At 37.7% G+C, this 16,623-nt stretch overlaps 1 protein-coding gene across 2 annotated transcripts in view; it reads left to right on the forward strand.

The window, feature by feature from the left end:
* The window catches only part of parva (parvin alpha), an 82,802-nt gene extending 67,268 nt beyond the window's left edge, over positions 1-15,534 (forward strand). For both annotated transcript variants that reach the window (XM_008115946.3, XM_016995589.2), the window contains exons 10-13: positions 379-447; positions 3,305-3,406; positions 3,674-3,746; positions 8,208-15,534. In XM_008115946.3, coding sequence (XP_008114153.1) covers positions 379-447; positions 3,305-3,406; positions 3,674-3,746; positions 8,208-8,284 — 321 coding nt within the window. In that variant the 3' untranslated portion in view covers positions 8,285-15,534. The remainder of the gene's footprint in view (positions 1-378; positions 448-3,304; positions 3,407-3,673; positions 3,747-8,207) is intronic.
* The last annotated feature ends 1,089 nt before the right edge of the window (positions 15,535-16,623 follow it).

Here is a 16,623-nt window from a genome sequence, read left to right on the forward strand (position 1 = left end):
GAATATTCATTGTATATAACTTTGCCATATGATTTCCAGACAATGCAGATCAGCACAGCTTCCTTAAAGGGAACAGTTCTATTTAACATTCAATTACATCTTGGCACTAATGCTGGTTTTTCAACATTAGTCTTCATTATATAGCTCCCACAGATCTTTAATTATAAACATTGGAGCATTACATGAATTCTTTGTGTATTTTCTTTTTATAATCTTTCACATGGTTTTCCCTTCGCTCATCAGCTGACAGAATATAAATGTGTTAATATTTTGAATTTTCAAGTAGTGTTTACTTTTTTAAAAATTTTGTTTATATTTTTTAAAAAAAAGTTAAAATTTGCGGATCTGAAAGTTGCTGAGTATGTTCTTAATTTTCAGACGCTCATAACATTTGTGAATAAACACCTGAATAAGCTGAATTTGGAAGTTACAGAACTGGAAACCCAGGTAGGACTATATGGTAGAATACTGCCATGTGCTATTCTCCTCTTTTTTTTTTTAGGTCTGCAGGCTTCTTTTGACTCTTTTTTTAAATGAACATACTGTAACCATTTTCCTAACGCATCAGCAGCTAAATTTATACTTTAATATTGGTTTGCCAATCCATTTCAGATGATGGCATAGTTGCCAGATTTCAATGTTACAAGAAACCATGAAGAGAGAAAGCGCAAAACAGGGAAGAAAGCGTGTGCAAAAGAAACATCTGAGGTAGAAAGCCTTATGCTGGAGTCAGTGGGGGTCAGGGCTCTTGGCTCATTCCCAACATTAATATTGAAGATCAAGTAACTGTTCCGATTTTGTAGATTTGGATTGTAGTCTAGACTAACAAAACTAAAAAATGTCATTAACTAATGGAGTTTCTTTAAATGTCCAAGTTAATTATTTATCTGTATTATTACCAATTTATCTGTATTATGACCTTCAGTTGTCCCATTTACCAGGATTAGCCTTATTTTATGGATCCAAACTCAAGGGAATTGTTGCTTACTTGTAACTGTGGTTGTTTGAATGGCCAGCTATGAACTCACACAACATTGGCCATCCTCTCCTCGTGTCCTGCCTTTTTTAATTCCTTGGCTGCTGCTTCCGCCTATGGGGAATTGAAGGCAATAGGCAGGAAGTGTGCTAACATCGCATGTGGGAAGTGGTCAGGGTTACTGCCTAAATACTTATGTAACAGCTCTACGGGGCTCCAAGTGGTGCATTGTACAGGTACAGACCACTAATTTGTGTGAGTTCATCCTTCTTTGGAGGCTTTTAAGCAGAGGCTGGATGGCCATCAGTCAGGGGTGCTTTGAATGCAATTTTCCTGCTTCTTGGCAGGGGGTTGGACTGGATGCCCATGAGCTCTCTTCCAAACTCTGATTCTGTGATTCATTGCAGAACCACAGTTATAGGTGAGCAACCTGTTCTTCCCTCTCTTCATAACAAATATGAAATAGCTTTTCTCCCCAGCAAAATGTAATTAGCACACAGATGGTGAGTGAACCACCCAGCTTTATGAACTGCAAATAGAAAATGAAAGGGTGCCACTGTACTATCTCCATAGCTACTGCTAGGGATGGAAAAGAAATCCATTGGTTTCAAATTCCCTATGACATTACTTGTTTTGTACCTCCTGAAACTGCCAACAGGATGGAGTGCATCTTATCTCAGAAGCCATACATTTATAAACCTTGAATTGCATTTCAATTAAGAAAAATTTAGTGCCAAAAGTAGGACTAAAATGGAAAAAGCAGGGATAGGTTCCTACGCCATAAAAAAGAAAAAAATTCAATATGTTTCAGAAACATTTTATTTTAAATTAACAGTATACATGTGTAAAATGAAACAACCAAGTCAGGAAACCTTTTGTATGTAAACATAAATATTTTGAACTTCCTTTAGATCAAATGAAGATTTCTTCCATTTGCACTACATGCTAGAAAACCTAATGGGAAGGCCTTATATGAAGTATTACAAAGGAGATTATGATGCCTCCGACTGTAGCACACATGCATTTTTAAGACCTGTCTGACATCTGTGATCAGCTGTGGAAGGCCTTCTTTCTGTCCTATCACTTGCTCAAACATGTTTAGTGGTAATACGGGAGAGGGCCTTTTTGGTGGCTGCTCCCAGACTGTGGAATTCCTTCTCAAGAGAGACTAGGATGGCCCCATCCCTGCTTGCTTTCTGTAAGCAGTTCAAGACATTTCTGTGCGAGTGTGCATTTGGGGAAGGATGAGGGGCATGCTGCTGGGGAGCTTGTGGGTGGGATTCTGGGGGGGATTGTGAGTTTTAAACAGAATTTTAATTGTATGTATTATATTTCTACTGTATTGTAACTTTAAATCCACAAAGTACTATTTTTTAAAATGTTTGTATTTGTTTTATTTTAAATTGTGACCAGATTGTATGGTTATTGGCTGCCTTGACTCCCCATGGAGAGAGAGGTGGGGTATAAATGAAGTAAATAAATAAAATAAATAAATTGATAGATGCAACATCAGGCAAAAAAGTAAGCGATAGCTCTGAATCCTGGTAACTTTTCAGTTGGTTCTAAAATAGGCATTTCTAACTATGGCAGTGAATATCACATAATTCAGATGTTGATGTATGCAGAACATTGTGCTCTGTTGGAGGTGCTGAGTCTAGAATGAGATTGATAGGAATACAGTGTGTTTTAGTAGCACAAGACATCAGCTTGGAGCATGAATATGTAATGGTATTTTTATAAAAAGGTATTCTTTTTTTTTAGAAATGGAAAAGCAAAGAATAGGTTTTACAAAATGAATTATCATGGAAACTACAATGGAGAGCACTGTAATGAATTACTTTTATAAAAAGTAATTTCCCAAGCTCTCTCATATATGAAATCTAGGAGGAAGGGCAGATGAGAGTGGAATGGGGGAGAGGAGGAGGAGGAAAGAAACAGGGTGGGGGCAGAATGTTTGCGTTAACAGAAAGTTACCTCAAGGGCAATGGGAAAGGACTGTGGCAGCTGCTCTTATAGTTACAGCACTTCCTGCATTTACCCCAGAGACCTGTGCACCACCTGCCCTCTCTTCTCCCACTCCCTGTCCCACCCCCTTAATTCCCCACCACCACCACCAATGAAATGAGTGTGCAAGGAAATGCACATGCCTTTATGCCCAGCCACTTAAACAGAGCAGGTACTTCTATATGTATGTGTTAAATACATTTTGAGGAGCCTAGCAATATTCACGCTTTCCCCAGCCAGTGAACGTCAAGAGCCAACTATAATAGTGATACTTAAGATTATTCATTGTGAAAGATCTGTGTTTTAAAACTTTTCATTTTAAAGTTTGCAGATGGTGTGTATCTGGTGCTCCTAATGGGTCTTCTTGAAGGCTATTTTGTGCCACTTCACAGCTTTTTCCTGACTCCTGATAGTTTTGAACAAAAGGTAATGTTACGAGAATTTGTTTTTGCATTATGATGAACTAACTTCTCAGCATATGCGATAGATATCGGTAAACAATAGTAAATGTATATAATGTGAATAATTAGTGGAGCATTATATTTGGCATTTATTTCAGTCAGTAATTTACAGACATATATTTTCTACACTTCTAACCTTTTGAAGCGTTCCTGCAAAATAATATTTGTTATAGGTAAGATCTTTGTACAATTAGAACTGTGACTGATTGCTCTCTGTTGATTTAATATCCAGGTGCTCAATGTGTCCTTTGCATTTGAACTAATGCAAGATGGAGGGTTGGAAAAACCAAAGCCAAGGCCAGAAGGTACATTCTTGACCTTTTTGAAGTACATCTTGTAACTGGTACAAGTCACTGAAAAATTATAGGAAAGCTTTAAATTAGTTTAAGAGTGACGGTTAAGTACTATAGGTCACAGAAATTGAATGGAGTTTAGTAAAATTCTCAGGATTACTTCCCTTTTCCATTGTTTTTTAGGCTTTTAGAAATACATAAAGTGACTTATCAGTATCTAATTTTTCAAATGTGCATGTAAATCTTTCCACTTTTTCTCAGTACTTGCTGGGCTAAGTCCGGAGGAAATTAAGTGATCCCAAGTTCAGTTTTAAGCAATGAGATATGAAAAATAGGATTATAACAGAATGTTTTGGAACATTCTTCTGGCCATTCAGATTTGGAAAAAAAAACTTTATGGGGATTGTGGGATTGGTAGATACCTACCTAGGGAGGAAAAGATCTCTTGTGTTAATGAGCAAAGGGTTTCTATTATCCATCACAGTTCCACAAGAATTCCAAAGTAATAGCAAGGAAAATGGAGGAATTTCTGTCAATAAACTGTGCTGGCAACAGATGGCAACACAGAGATATGCCCCCTCGCTTCTAACATTAAACATTTGAGTAGCCTGATTCCTTTTCAGTCCAGAATGAATCCCATGAAGGATTGTTTGACAGGATACCGGTCTGTACCTGATAGGTATTAAAAGTCCATGAGTTTAGTGTGAGGAAGGAGCAACGGCAGGAAGATTTTAAAAATTGACAGCTCTAGCTAAGTATGAGGAACAAAGAAGAGGGTCAACTTCAAGCGCTAACTTTACAGAAAGCCTGACAATCACTGGGTTGCTGCAAATTTTCCGTGCTGTATGGCCTTGTTCCAGAAGCATTTTCTCTTGACGTTTCACCAACATTTATGGCAGGCATCCTCACAATCTCTGAGGATACCTGCCATAGATGTGAGTGAAACATCAGGAGAAAATGCTTATGGAACATGACCATACAGCTCGGAAAACTTTACAATTATATTTGGAACAAATTTGATGTCATCCATGTCCTGCATGGAAATATCCAAGATCTAGCACTACTTGAGCAGTATTCTCATCATTGACACTTTTCTAAGAGGCCCCATTCATCTCTCCCCTCAGCTTTCGGAGAGATAGAAGTCTGAAAATATTTGATGTAACTTTCTCTTCCTTGCATAAAAATGCATCACTTGACACCAAGTCCTAGGTTGCTGCCCATTTGATCATTGCAAGGGCTTAAGGCTCCTTGAGCTTAGTGAACATGGCGTGATTGTCTAAGAAAAGTCCCCTTGATGACATTCAAGCTGAAGGGAGTGGGCACAAGCTTATTTTCCATACTTTGTCCTTGAAACCATTGTGGAGGCTGGGCACGGGTCCTATATGCTCTCTATAGCTTGGGAAGAACAGTTCTAATTCTCTCATTGTGTTTCTACCCATCTGTTTCTTGTATTCCTCTGGTGAATTGGATATTGTAATTCATGTTGAACACACTTGAGGAATTTGGGAAAAGATTTCTGAGACAAAACGACTTCTTCCAAGATGCTTTAGTTAATCAATGTAAAGCTGCAGGTTTTGTGCTAAACATGTGAGCTGTATGGGAGGGAGTCTTTCTTTTTTCAAAAACTGTTTTCTATCCTATCCTAAAGAAGTAAAAGGAATCAATAGCATAGTAGAGAGCATTATAATCGCATTTGTTCCTTCCGGCAACTTGAGAAGGCTTTCAGAGTTCAGTAAACAATATCTGAAAAGGCATGTTTTCTTTTTTGCCAAGGCAGAGAAACATGACTGAGTTGGCGCACCTGTGCCTAAATCTTAAGATCACAATGGCATTGTTATTTTCTTAGGGCCTAGTGCCCAGGACTGGAAGTAAAAATGGATGAGTGTTTATCATTTAGAATGTGTATATGTATGGCAGCAGAGAGAGAGAAGCACTTTGAAAGATGCAGATACACCAATGAGTACCCACACAAACTTGGTTTTCATGTGCTCTCTTTACTAGAATATATATAGAAAAACCCACTCCATACTTTTACCAGTCCTTCAACCAATATTTTGGCTGAGTGGAAGTAACGTTTCTTCATGAGGATGGGATCAGTGTTAGTGGATGTTGGACTTTTCAGCCCCAGTGCTCCAGATGCAGCTAGGCTTGCTGTCTCCCCTCTTCCGCAGCAGTCTGAATAGTGATCTTAAGTTACGTTGTGATTCTTGTGGATAAATTAAAACCTCAGCCTTCCCATTGATCTTGGCAAAGACATCCAATGACAGCCTGGACATCCGTCATTTCTCCACCACCTGGCTGATGACTGGGTAGTGTGGAAGGAGGCCAGGGCACCCTGTGGCTCAGCAGCAGAAAAACAAGGGGTGTATGTGGGCTTTTGGGGCTTGAGTTGCCCATCTTTGGTCCAAAATACTCTGTTTTAATGCTCCCACATATGCTTACATCTCATTCTGTACTTCTGCTGCCTTGGATTTTGTTGTGTTTACATAAAAAAACACTGTGAATGCAATCATGCAATATTAGCTCAAACAGAGAGAGGTTTTTAAAATATTGGTAGAAACTGTTCTTTGTCATTTGTTTATGTGGAATGATGTTGACTTCTAACATATGGTCTCACTCAGAGTGACTGGAGATAGAATGGGAATTCTAGAGCCAGAATGAAAGCGGAGAACTACCATGATTCCCTGTCCCTTGGGGACAGTTAATGTCATTATAGTATTTGAAGTTTTCCAGGTATTTATTGCTCGAAGAGATGGCTGGGCTTTTTTCCAGAGTAAATCAAACAATATGGACATTTCAGCATTCATTTGCATGTTTGTGTGTGTGTAGGACATTTCTTGGGCAATTACTGAAAAGCTTAATATGAAACTTCCTGCTCAATGTGAATGGAAAAACACATCTGTTTTATATGTGGTTATGCTGGGCAGAATGCCATGATTAATTTTTTCAGCAAACATGAGGGTATTGAAAATGAACTTAATAATTTAAATGCGAATACAAAATAGTTTTTAAATACTATAATTGCTTGGATGAATGATTGGTTTTTTTTTCAAAAGTAGTGATATAAAAATAACTAGGATTCTCCACTTCCCCAGCTTAACAACTGCATTTAGCTGCCACAAAAATAGTAAAATGGTCTCTTTCTCAAGCTTCATTTTGCTGAAGTGCAAGTGATGTCTTTTTTAAATCCAGAAAAGGATTTATAGGGTTCTTAGCCCTAGAAGCTGCATGGAAGACTTTCTTCTATTGGGTGTCATTAATAATTAAGACTAGAATATCAGCATTCACTCACATTCTTGACCACAGTTGGAAGTTTGAAATATTTGGAATTCAGATTGTTAGGATGTCCTGAAAAGACCAAAAAATCCCAAATCAAGAAAATACCATGAAATGTCAGCATTCCTTCTACATACGGCCTTAGTGCTTGTTAGTAACCTATGTCAAATGAATTGTTATATTGTATATAGTAATCATAGTGTATAATTAGATTTGGTAAACCTTAAAATGTTCTTCAGTCATAAAAACCTACATGGGCTTGGGATATTATTGATTTCATTGACCAATTATCACCACTCTTTTTCCTGGTTGCTGGACAGCATTTCTATGGATATGTCACCTTGTGGTATAACCAGAATTTACCCTATAGGTGTTGATTTGGTGTTTGAAATTTTCATGTCATGTGATATTTAATGTCATTTTCAGAGAGCAAACACATGTAATAAGGTTCTGATATTGTTTCATCGTCTGTTACCATTACCATTCCCAGCAATCAAATGCACATTAAGATTTGAAATTTATTTCTCTGTAATAATATTGAACACCAGCTTAATCATTTTTATAATGAGGACGGAGAACCTTGGGCCATGGAGCCGAATCTGGCGTTCCAACAGTTCTAATAAAACATCCTGGGCAGCCCTAGGAGGCCATCCCCTTTCTGCATAGCAGCATCGCTTGGGGCTTTCCCTTTTCCAAAAAGTCGCAATTCCTCTTCTTGGTCAGTGGCTATAAAAGAAAATATGTTGATATGTTTGGTGACTTTTGCATTTGAGACCTTGTCATAAATTGAAGTTGGTTGCTGGTCCGAAAGAGGTTCCTCACCCTTGTTTTAGAGGCTTCTCATTTCTCAGCTGCTGTAATAGCAGGCTCCCATGACCAAGCCAAAAAGAACACACCAACCCATTAGGGCCTATTCTGTCAAGATTGATTTACATTGAAATGGTGTGCTGCAAGGAGATATCGGGTGGGTTGTATTTCACTTGATGGGTCACAGGTTGTGCAGGCCTGGAGCTAGTTTTACCTCTACTTGCACAGGCAGGTGTTAAAATCCTGTTAGAAATGATCTGTTTATAATGAAGCTTTGTACCTTTTGGATACAAAAATACTGCTATACTCCAAATCTGAACCTTTTCATTTATACATTGTTATGTCCTTTAAAGAGCTCATCTTGCTTCTCCTTTTTTCTCCTCCTTTTAGACATTGTGAATTGTGACTTGAAGTCCACTCTGAGAGTACTATACAATCTCTTCACCAAATACAGAAATGTAGAATGAAGACCTCCATCGGGTTGCCAGCAGTGGCTATTAATTAACCAACCTAAGAGCCACTTTTTCTTTTACAGTTAACCTTTCTCCGCTACCACCCTGCCGCACACAATTTGCTTTTTAATGGCATACTTCTCAGAATATTGTTATAGCATTTCTTTTGCATAGAATGTTTTAGTCAAAACCCTTTGAAATTTTGTAAACACTTGAAAGAAGATACAGAGATTGCTACTGAGGGACTCATCTTGCTAGATATTTTTTTTTTACTATTGCTTGTATTTTTGGAGAGCAGCCAACACAGACACAAGCATCAATACACAAACAGGCTAAGAAAACAAATAGTATTCAATAGAGAGAACAGCCTGTTGCTATCAGCTTTGCTGAGGCAGTGATTGGGACTGTGCTGAGACTCATGGCTACAAGGTTCAGCTTTGTGGGAACAGCTTGCATGGGACTGACCATACTCAAACTACTGTTGTTACTCCTGCCATCTTTGGTGCTGCTGCTTTGGTGTTCCCTCCCATTCAACATGTAACCTGTCCACACAAAAGACAGTCAGGTTGTGAAGCAACAGCCTATTCCCAGTGTAACTGACTCATTGTAAGCAATGGAGCAGGAAAAATTGGACACTTCTGTACTATTTCCCCCATATATTCAGATAGTGCTGGAAAACAACTGGAAGTGACTTTCCCCATTACTTGCTATCAACAGAGTCTGTTGCTGTTCAGCTTGTCCATAGAATCAATTATGTTACACTGCTTCACAATAATTAAACTTAATTCACAATGAGATATTGGAAAGCTATGGCAAAGGTCATGGACAAAGAAGAGAGGGGAAAGAGAGCCCAACCATGGATCACATGATATACTTTCAAGCTTAAAAACAGCTTTGGAAATACATTATAAGGAGCTAATTCCTTGTGCTTACATTCCTTAATTTTTCATTCCTTGAAAGTTTTCAAATCATAGCCTTTCTGCTCAATATAAATTACAATGTATTTAAGTAAATACCCATTATATAGTTTTTCACAATAGGATACTCTTGCTTAATTGCAAAGGCAATGGTACGAACTGTTTGTATAATTTCAAAACAGCAAGTCCCTTAGAGAAAAGCACATATAAATTCAGCATCATAGCTTAAATTCCAGAATAAAGGATCGATTCAGTCCTACCATTCATTGGAAGGAATTTTAAATGAGTGATGCTTACTGAAGTGAAATGGCACAGTCAAAAAAATAATTGGTACCAGAAATTTTAGCTGTAAACAGAAGTATATATTTTTGAAATAATTGGGTATTATTGTATTACATGTTTTCTGAAAATCTAAAATAAGTGATAAATGTTGATTACTAACTTAATAGTCAATCTATGTTTTATTGGTGATATATACCAACAGGATTTACATCATAATTTATGATAAGAAATTGAAAGTTAGCATTGTGATTCCATTTATTCTACATTTTGTACTGTTTTTTTTTTTAAAAAAAAATATTCCCTAAATGTTAACACTTTATATGCACCTTTACCTAGTTTATATTTTGAGAAGATGATTTCAAATATTTTCTTGTCTTTAGTGAGGAATAATTTGATTTTTATGTTTCACACTGGTTTTATTTTTGTAATGCAAATAGAAGTTTTTATATTGTATAAGAGCATCTCCATTGTCCTCGGTGCCTAATACATTGTTCATAAGTGTTCAGCAACCCAGGGCCAATTTTCATCTTCATTGTAGTCAACTGCCAGGAGATGATTGTAGTTCATTCTGTTTTGTATAGTAAATCCTTGCATATTTTAATAATTTTTAATTTTTCTAGGGATTAACATAATGCAGATAAAATTACTGTTGGTGCTGCCATTATATTTTATTCTGTCCTGAAGCCACTGTTAAAGGCATAGGTGAGAGTGAATGCAAATGTGGCACTTAGGCTGAGTATAAGCCAACAAAATTAGTTGAGCTTCTGTGGAATATCAGTCCTCTAATTTGGGTCAGATGTACCAGATTGGGGAAGCTTTAACATCATGATTCCACCTTCTGGTTATGAAACAACCAGGACAGAACCATGTTAGGCATTACTGACTCTTAAGGGGACACAATTCATTTTGGGCCCCAAATATTCTTTCTATGTTGATTGTCTTTTTCTTCAGCACTACATCTTAAATTTTGTAACTGTAAAAGAGAGATCCTTTGCAACACCCTCAACTATTTTTAAAAAAAGATTCCGATTATTGGTTTTGTTTTAAGGGTTAAGATTGGGTTCTAAGATTTTAGGATTCAGTTCCATTTCAGCTTATTCAAAGGTACTTCTCTGAATCAGTTTGTGGGTTTGAATTTAAGGTTGGAGTCAGTTTCCTTGAATAGCAGTACATTTTAATAAGTACATGGGCTCCCGGCAAAGGCCATGTACTGGGTGGTTGCGTTACAGAAGCAAAGTCAATATAGAGAGGAAGTCCATAGAAGATAAAAGATGCCAAGGAAAACCAGATAATCTTTATTGCTTATAGATTGAATAGTAAGTGCCTTATAATTATTCTGAGCAGAGGAGGAAAATTACATTTCTATATGGCTTTCTTGTCAAAGTAGAAGAACACCATCATATTTGCAGTTCTGATGCAAATTTTTATCGGGTAAAGGGGTATAAACTTGCTTTTTAAAAGGAATTTCACTGATAAAAAGTATAAGATGTATCTAAACAATAAGAAAAAGTGAGCAAATTATGTCATTTTTGGAGTCCATATAATTTTAATTATTACATAAACTTCCTCATCAAGCCAGAGAGAGGGGTCTTAATTGGAAAAGAATGATTGACTGGCTGTCTAGCTCTGTCCCCTTGACAAATGGATCTCTGTTATACCCCAGGCATCATAGCCTACAGCAGGACAATGTCACCTGAACACCAGTCTATATAAATAAAAATGTAATGTCAGTCAGTGCAGGACATCTTATCTTCAAAACTACTCCACCAATTGATATGAAATTTTAACACAACATAGCATTCGACCTGGCGAGTGCTTTAAGCCTACTCTCACTAACCTAACCCACCTGAGAAAGGTAAAAACAAACCCCTAAACAATGGCCAATCAGTCTCCCCCACCCTTAGCTACCATCCTAACAGACAGCTCCTCCCCGTAGCAATGGCTAAGCACTCCCCTTCTCCCTTAATAACCATCTTAACAGACGACTCCTCCCCTTAGCAACAGAGCAAGCAACGGCCAAGCAGACTCCACTCTGTGGCCAGGACTGCAACGGATGGCTAGGCCTGCCTCCTTGCCAGTCAGATCGGCTGGGCGAGTGAGGCCTAGCCACGAAAAGGGAGTCAGGAGCGACTTGAGAAACTGCAAGCCGCTTCTGGTGTGAGATAACTCTTTTCTGCTTGAGGCAAGTGTGTATTTTGCAATTGGCCAGCTTGAATAGCATTGAATAACCTTGCAGCTTCAAAACCTGGCTGCTTCCTACCTAGGGGAATCCTTTGTTGGGAGGTGTAACCTGGCTATGATTGTTTCGTGTCTGGAATTCCTCTGTATTCCGAGTGGTGTTCTTCATTTACTGTTCTGATTTTAAAGTTTTTAAAAACCTGTAGCCAGATTTTCAATAATAGGAGGAGGAGGAGGAGGCACTGAAGTCGCTCCCTGAGAGGGGCCTATGGCCTCTCCCAGCAGGAAAATAACACAATTATCTAGCCTTACTTTCCAATTGAACCAGAATGGACTACAGTAACGCATTTTGGCCAGCTTGTTAGCACTAAATAACCTTGCAGCTTTAAAGCCTGACTTCTTCCTGCCTAGGGTAATCTTTTGTTGGGAGGTTAGCTGGCCCTGATTATTTCATGTCTGGAGTTCCTATGTTTTTTGAGTAGTGTTCTTCATTTACTGTCCTGCTTTTGGAGTTTTTAAAAACTGGTAGCCAGATTTTCAATAATAGGGAAAAGGAGACACTGGGGTCACTCCCTGGGAGGGGACTAGGACTTCTCCCAGCAGGAAAATAACACAGTTCTCTATTCTTTCTTTCCCATTGAACCAGACTGGGTCACAGCAATGCGTGGCTGGGTACAACTAGTTCCTTTATACATCCTTTCCAGTGATTAATTTCTGCTAATGCTTCCATTTTGCAACAAAGTGAATTTTAAAATAACACAAATAAATTATGTTTTTGGATGTGTATTGTGACCATATTCCAAAGAACTTACATGAAAATCGATTCAAAATATGCATGTGGGTCTATCAGAGGTGATACCACCTTCAGTATTTCAAATGGTTCACATTTGAGGTGGTGAAGATAATGTATTTGTGCTGTCAAAAGCTTTCACTGCTGGAATCACTGGGGTATTGTGTGGTTTCTGGGCTGTATAGTCATGTTCTAGCAGCATTTTCTTCTGACCCTCTGAAGATGCATATGAGATGTCAGGAGAAAATGCTGCTAGAACATGACCATATAGCCCGGAAACTACACAACATCCCATAATTTCTTTGATTTGTAAAAGAAACTATATTAAGGAACAGCTATCTTTTGTAGCCAGATTTTGTTTTAACTGAAGAAGTGTTTCTACAGTATATATTACAAAGGCATATATTACAAACATGGAATGGTTTTCATAATCAAGCTTATATAAATGGATCCTGGCTTATATTTCTAATAGAGATTTTATCACCTATATGAAATTAATATGAAACAGAGTCTACAGATTATATCTAATATTTATTGCATCTGAAAGAATAGAATATATAGATATATATTAGTATACTAATTTGTTTATATCAAATATATAGTTGTTTTATAATATTAAAACTAGTGTTAACCTAATTTGATAAAATTGTATTATACCGTAAAGTCTTGATTTACATTGCATTGTCTGCTCTGTTGAAGAGTTTTGAAACAAACACTGCCTTGTTTATACTAGCAAATAAACGAACTTTCCAGAACTATGATAGAAATATAAAAATAACATTGCTATTACATTATACCTCTATAGGACTATGAGGTCTCTCCGAACTCTAAAAAGCTTATGCTGAAGAATAGAGAAGACCAAAGCAAAAAATTGTTGCCGCAGAGTGCCACGAGAAGCCTTTTATCTGGTTTTAGTTCCCACCCCGTCAGCTCTGTATATGACTGTCTTTGAGTGTGCATGTGAAGTCTCATAAAGGGAGTCAGATTCACATGAGCACCGTTTTAGGAAACACTGCCCTATCTGATAATAGAAGCTAAGCAGAGTCAGCCCTGAGTAAAATTTGGATGAGAGGCTGCCTACAAATACCAGGTGCTTTCGGCTATATTTGAGAGGAAAAAACAGGCAAAAACACCTGAGTATTCCTTACCTAAGAAAACCCTATGGAATACATGGGGTTGCCATACATTGACAGAGGACATGAAGGCACACACACACACTTCTCTATGAGAAATAGATACAACAATAACTGCAATTTGAGTGATCATGGCAGCTTGTTTATTCCCTATTATGGTGTTAGCTCTGTGCACTAAGTTATAAGTGATGCCTAAATACAGTAGGTAGTACTAACTACAACAAAACTATTAGATCACTTGGGAACTCAATATGGATATTAATTCAATGTATTCACTTTAGGTGAGACTAACCATTAGATTTAGGCCTATCTGAAGAATTAAAATTCTAAGAATCTCCTCTTTCAAGCAGAATGAAATGGTTTTAATGCTCAATGAGTTGTCAAAGGCTTTCATGGCCAGAATCACTGGGTGGTTATGAGTTTTCTGGGCTGTATAGTCATGTTCCAGAAGCATTCTCTCCTGACGTTTCGCCCACATCTATGGCAAGCATCCTCATCTCACAACCTCTGAAGATGCCTGCCATAGATGTGGGCGAAATGTCAGGAGACAATGCTTCTGGAACATGGCCATACAGCCTGGAAAACTCACAACAACCCAGTTTTTAATGCTTGCAGGTTTGAAAAAATATTCCGATTCAATGAGAAAACTCTTCTAAAACCAGCTAGGTAGCTCATTCAAGCACAACAGTGTTCATCCCAAACTTTCCAGCCTTTCTGCCTTTCTTCTACCTAAATATTTTCCAATGCCCACGTTTTGACTAGGGGAAGAAAAAATAGCACCAGAGAGCAGTTTTTATAGTAGGCTTATTTATTAAAATAAATGGCACTTGATTAGTTTGAATGGCCTGAGCTTATTTTAAATCTTGTTTTATAATTCTAAATTAACGTTTCTATTTCTTTTCATGTATGCTTTAGTCCAAGCATATTAGGGGAGCGGGGCTTATTACTAGGTACTGAGCTACTTTTTTATCCCTTTAAAATTAAATTTGGTTTCTTTTCCAAAAATATCCTTCAGTATTCAAAGCAGTATAGAATACAATAGTATTTTGAAACAATGTTCTTGTATTTGAATTTCATTACCAGTTAACAGGAGTACATCATAAAAGCAGATGAGCTTGCGTACATAAATGCTTCTATCCTTTCACTGGCATTCTAATGAATGAGAACTCGCAGTCTTAAGAATTTGCAGTAAGGGCTTGCACCTCCTTCTGTGCACTAGATGGGGTATAATCAATAAGTATTTAACCCACTGAACTGAACAAGCAACTGCTGCTGTGTGTATGCGTGGCTGTTAAATTAATAGACATTTAAAATCAATTGTAAATCAGCAAAGAAAATCCAGTTACTCAAGTACATTGGAATACATATTTGAAACTAATTTTGATAGAAAAAAAATAAACAATCCATCAGAGAGCTGGGTGTTGGGAATTCCTCAGTAGCTTGAGAACTCCAGTCCCAAGTCTGCCTCGGAGTGTGATGCAAGCCCCTTCCCTGGAGGCTTTTAAACAGAGGCTGGATGGAAATATGTCAGAGGTACTTTGATTTTGCTTTTTCCAGCCTGGCAGGGGGTTGGACTGGATGGCCCATGTGGTCTCTTCCAGCTCTATTGTTCTATGATTCGAATGGCATGCTTGCTTATCATTAATTCATGTTCAGTTTTGTACACTAAATCTGAATACATTATTTGTCATCTATGTATTCTGCTACACACCAAAAAGTTTGCCTTTTTGGCTAATAAATTTTCAACTGCAAATTCAACAGGACTTACAAAAATAAATATATGTACCACAGAGACTATATTCAATGTTATTCTTATGTGTTCAGTTTTTATTTAAATGTGATTCATCATTGACCACAAAATTCATGTACTTCTTGGAATTGCTGGTTCTATAAGTTCAATAATTTGTAACACAAATTAGCTGGTTACAGATTTCTATTTCAATTAAAAAAAATTGTACCACCAAATATGTGTCTGTCTTACTTAATAATTTTTTTGTGAAATAATAATAATAATAATAATAATAATAATAATAATAATAATAATAATAATAATAACTTTATTTTTATACCCCGCCCCATCTCCCCGAAGGGACTCGGGGCGGCTTACATGGGGCCTGGCCCGATAAAACAAACAAATAACAATAACAAAGCAATAAAACAATTATCCCAGTAAAAAGCATCAACATCAATAAAAATAATCATTAAAATCAACAAGCAGGATACAGTATTAAAAACAGGAGACTAAGTCGTAGATCCCAGGCAAAGTGCAGAGTATTACAAAATGGGGAAAGGAAATTTCACAGTTGAATGGACAATAAAGTGCGGTATAAAATGACAAGACAACAACAATGGGACTGTTATGGAATACCTTTCTTGGTGTCTGGGGACACTCCATATGTTATTGAGAAGCTAATACTAACTACTGATCAACCTGGTTTTACAGTCAATAAGCAGACCTAGGTACAACTGTGGGCAATGTATGAGAAATACCTGACAGCATGTATATGTGCTAAAAGTGTTGCTGAAGGCCAAGGTTAGCCACATTGCAGATAGTCCGAGAGTGGAAGAGGACTTCTTTGTGAGGTCACAGCACAAGCAAGAGTTTAATATTCCTGATTCATGCTGATGGGAGTTTCTGGTTATCAGCTCTACTTTTTTTAATTACTATGGTCAGTATTTGGATTTTTTTTTCGTGTCAGGAGCGACTTCTGAAATTGCAAGTCGCTTCTGGTGTGAGAATTGGACATCTGCAAGGACGTTGCCCAGGATGCCCAAATGTTTTACCATCCTTTTGGGAGGCTTCTCTCATGTCCCTGCAGACAGAGGGAGCTCATTCGCGCTCTTCCCGGATTTGAACCAGCAACCTTCAGGCCAGCAACCCAACCTTCAAGTCATCAGTCCTGCCGGCACAAGGATTTAGCCCATTGTGCCATTGGAGGCTCCAGTATTTGGATAAGAGACTAAACAAATACGAGGTACTGTTGGGTATATATGCTTCATTTAGGAAGTCAGTGTTTCCCTTTATGAACCACTACCACTTAAAGCTACCAGAGA

This window comes from Anolis carolinensis, chromosome 1 (assembly GCF_035594765.1).
Source record: "Anolis carolinensis isolate JA03-04 chromosome 1, rAnoCar3.1.pri, whole genome shotgun sequence".
NCBI lineage: Eukaryota > Metazoa > Chordata > Lepidosauria > Squamata > Dactyloidae > Anolis > Anolis carolinensis.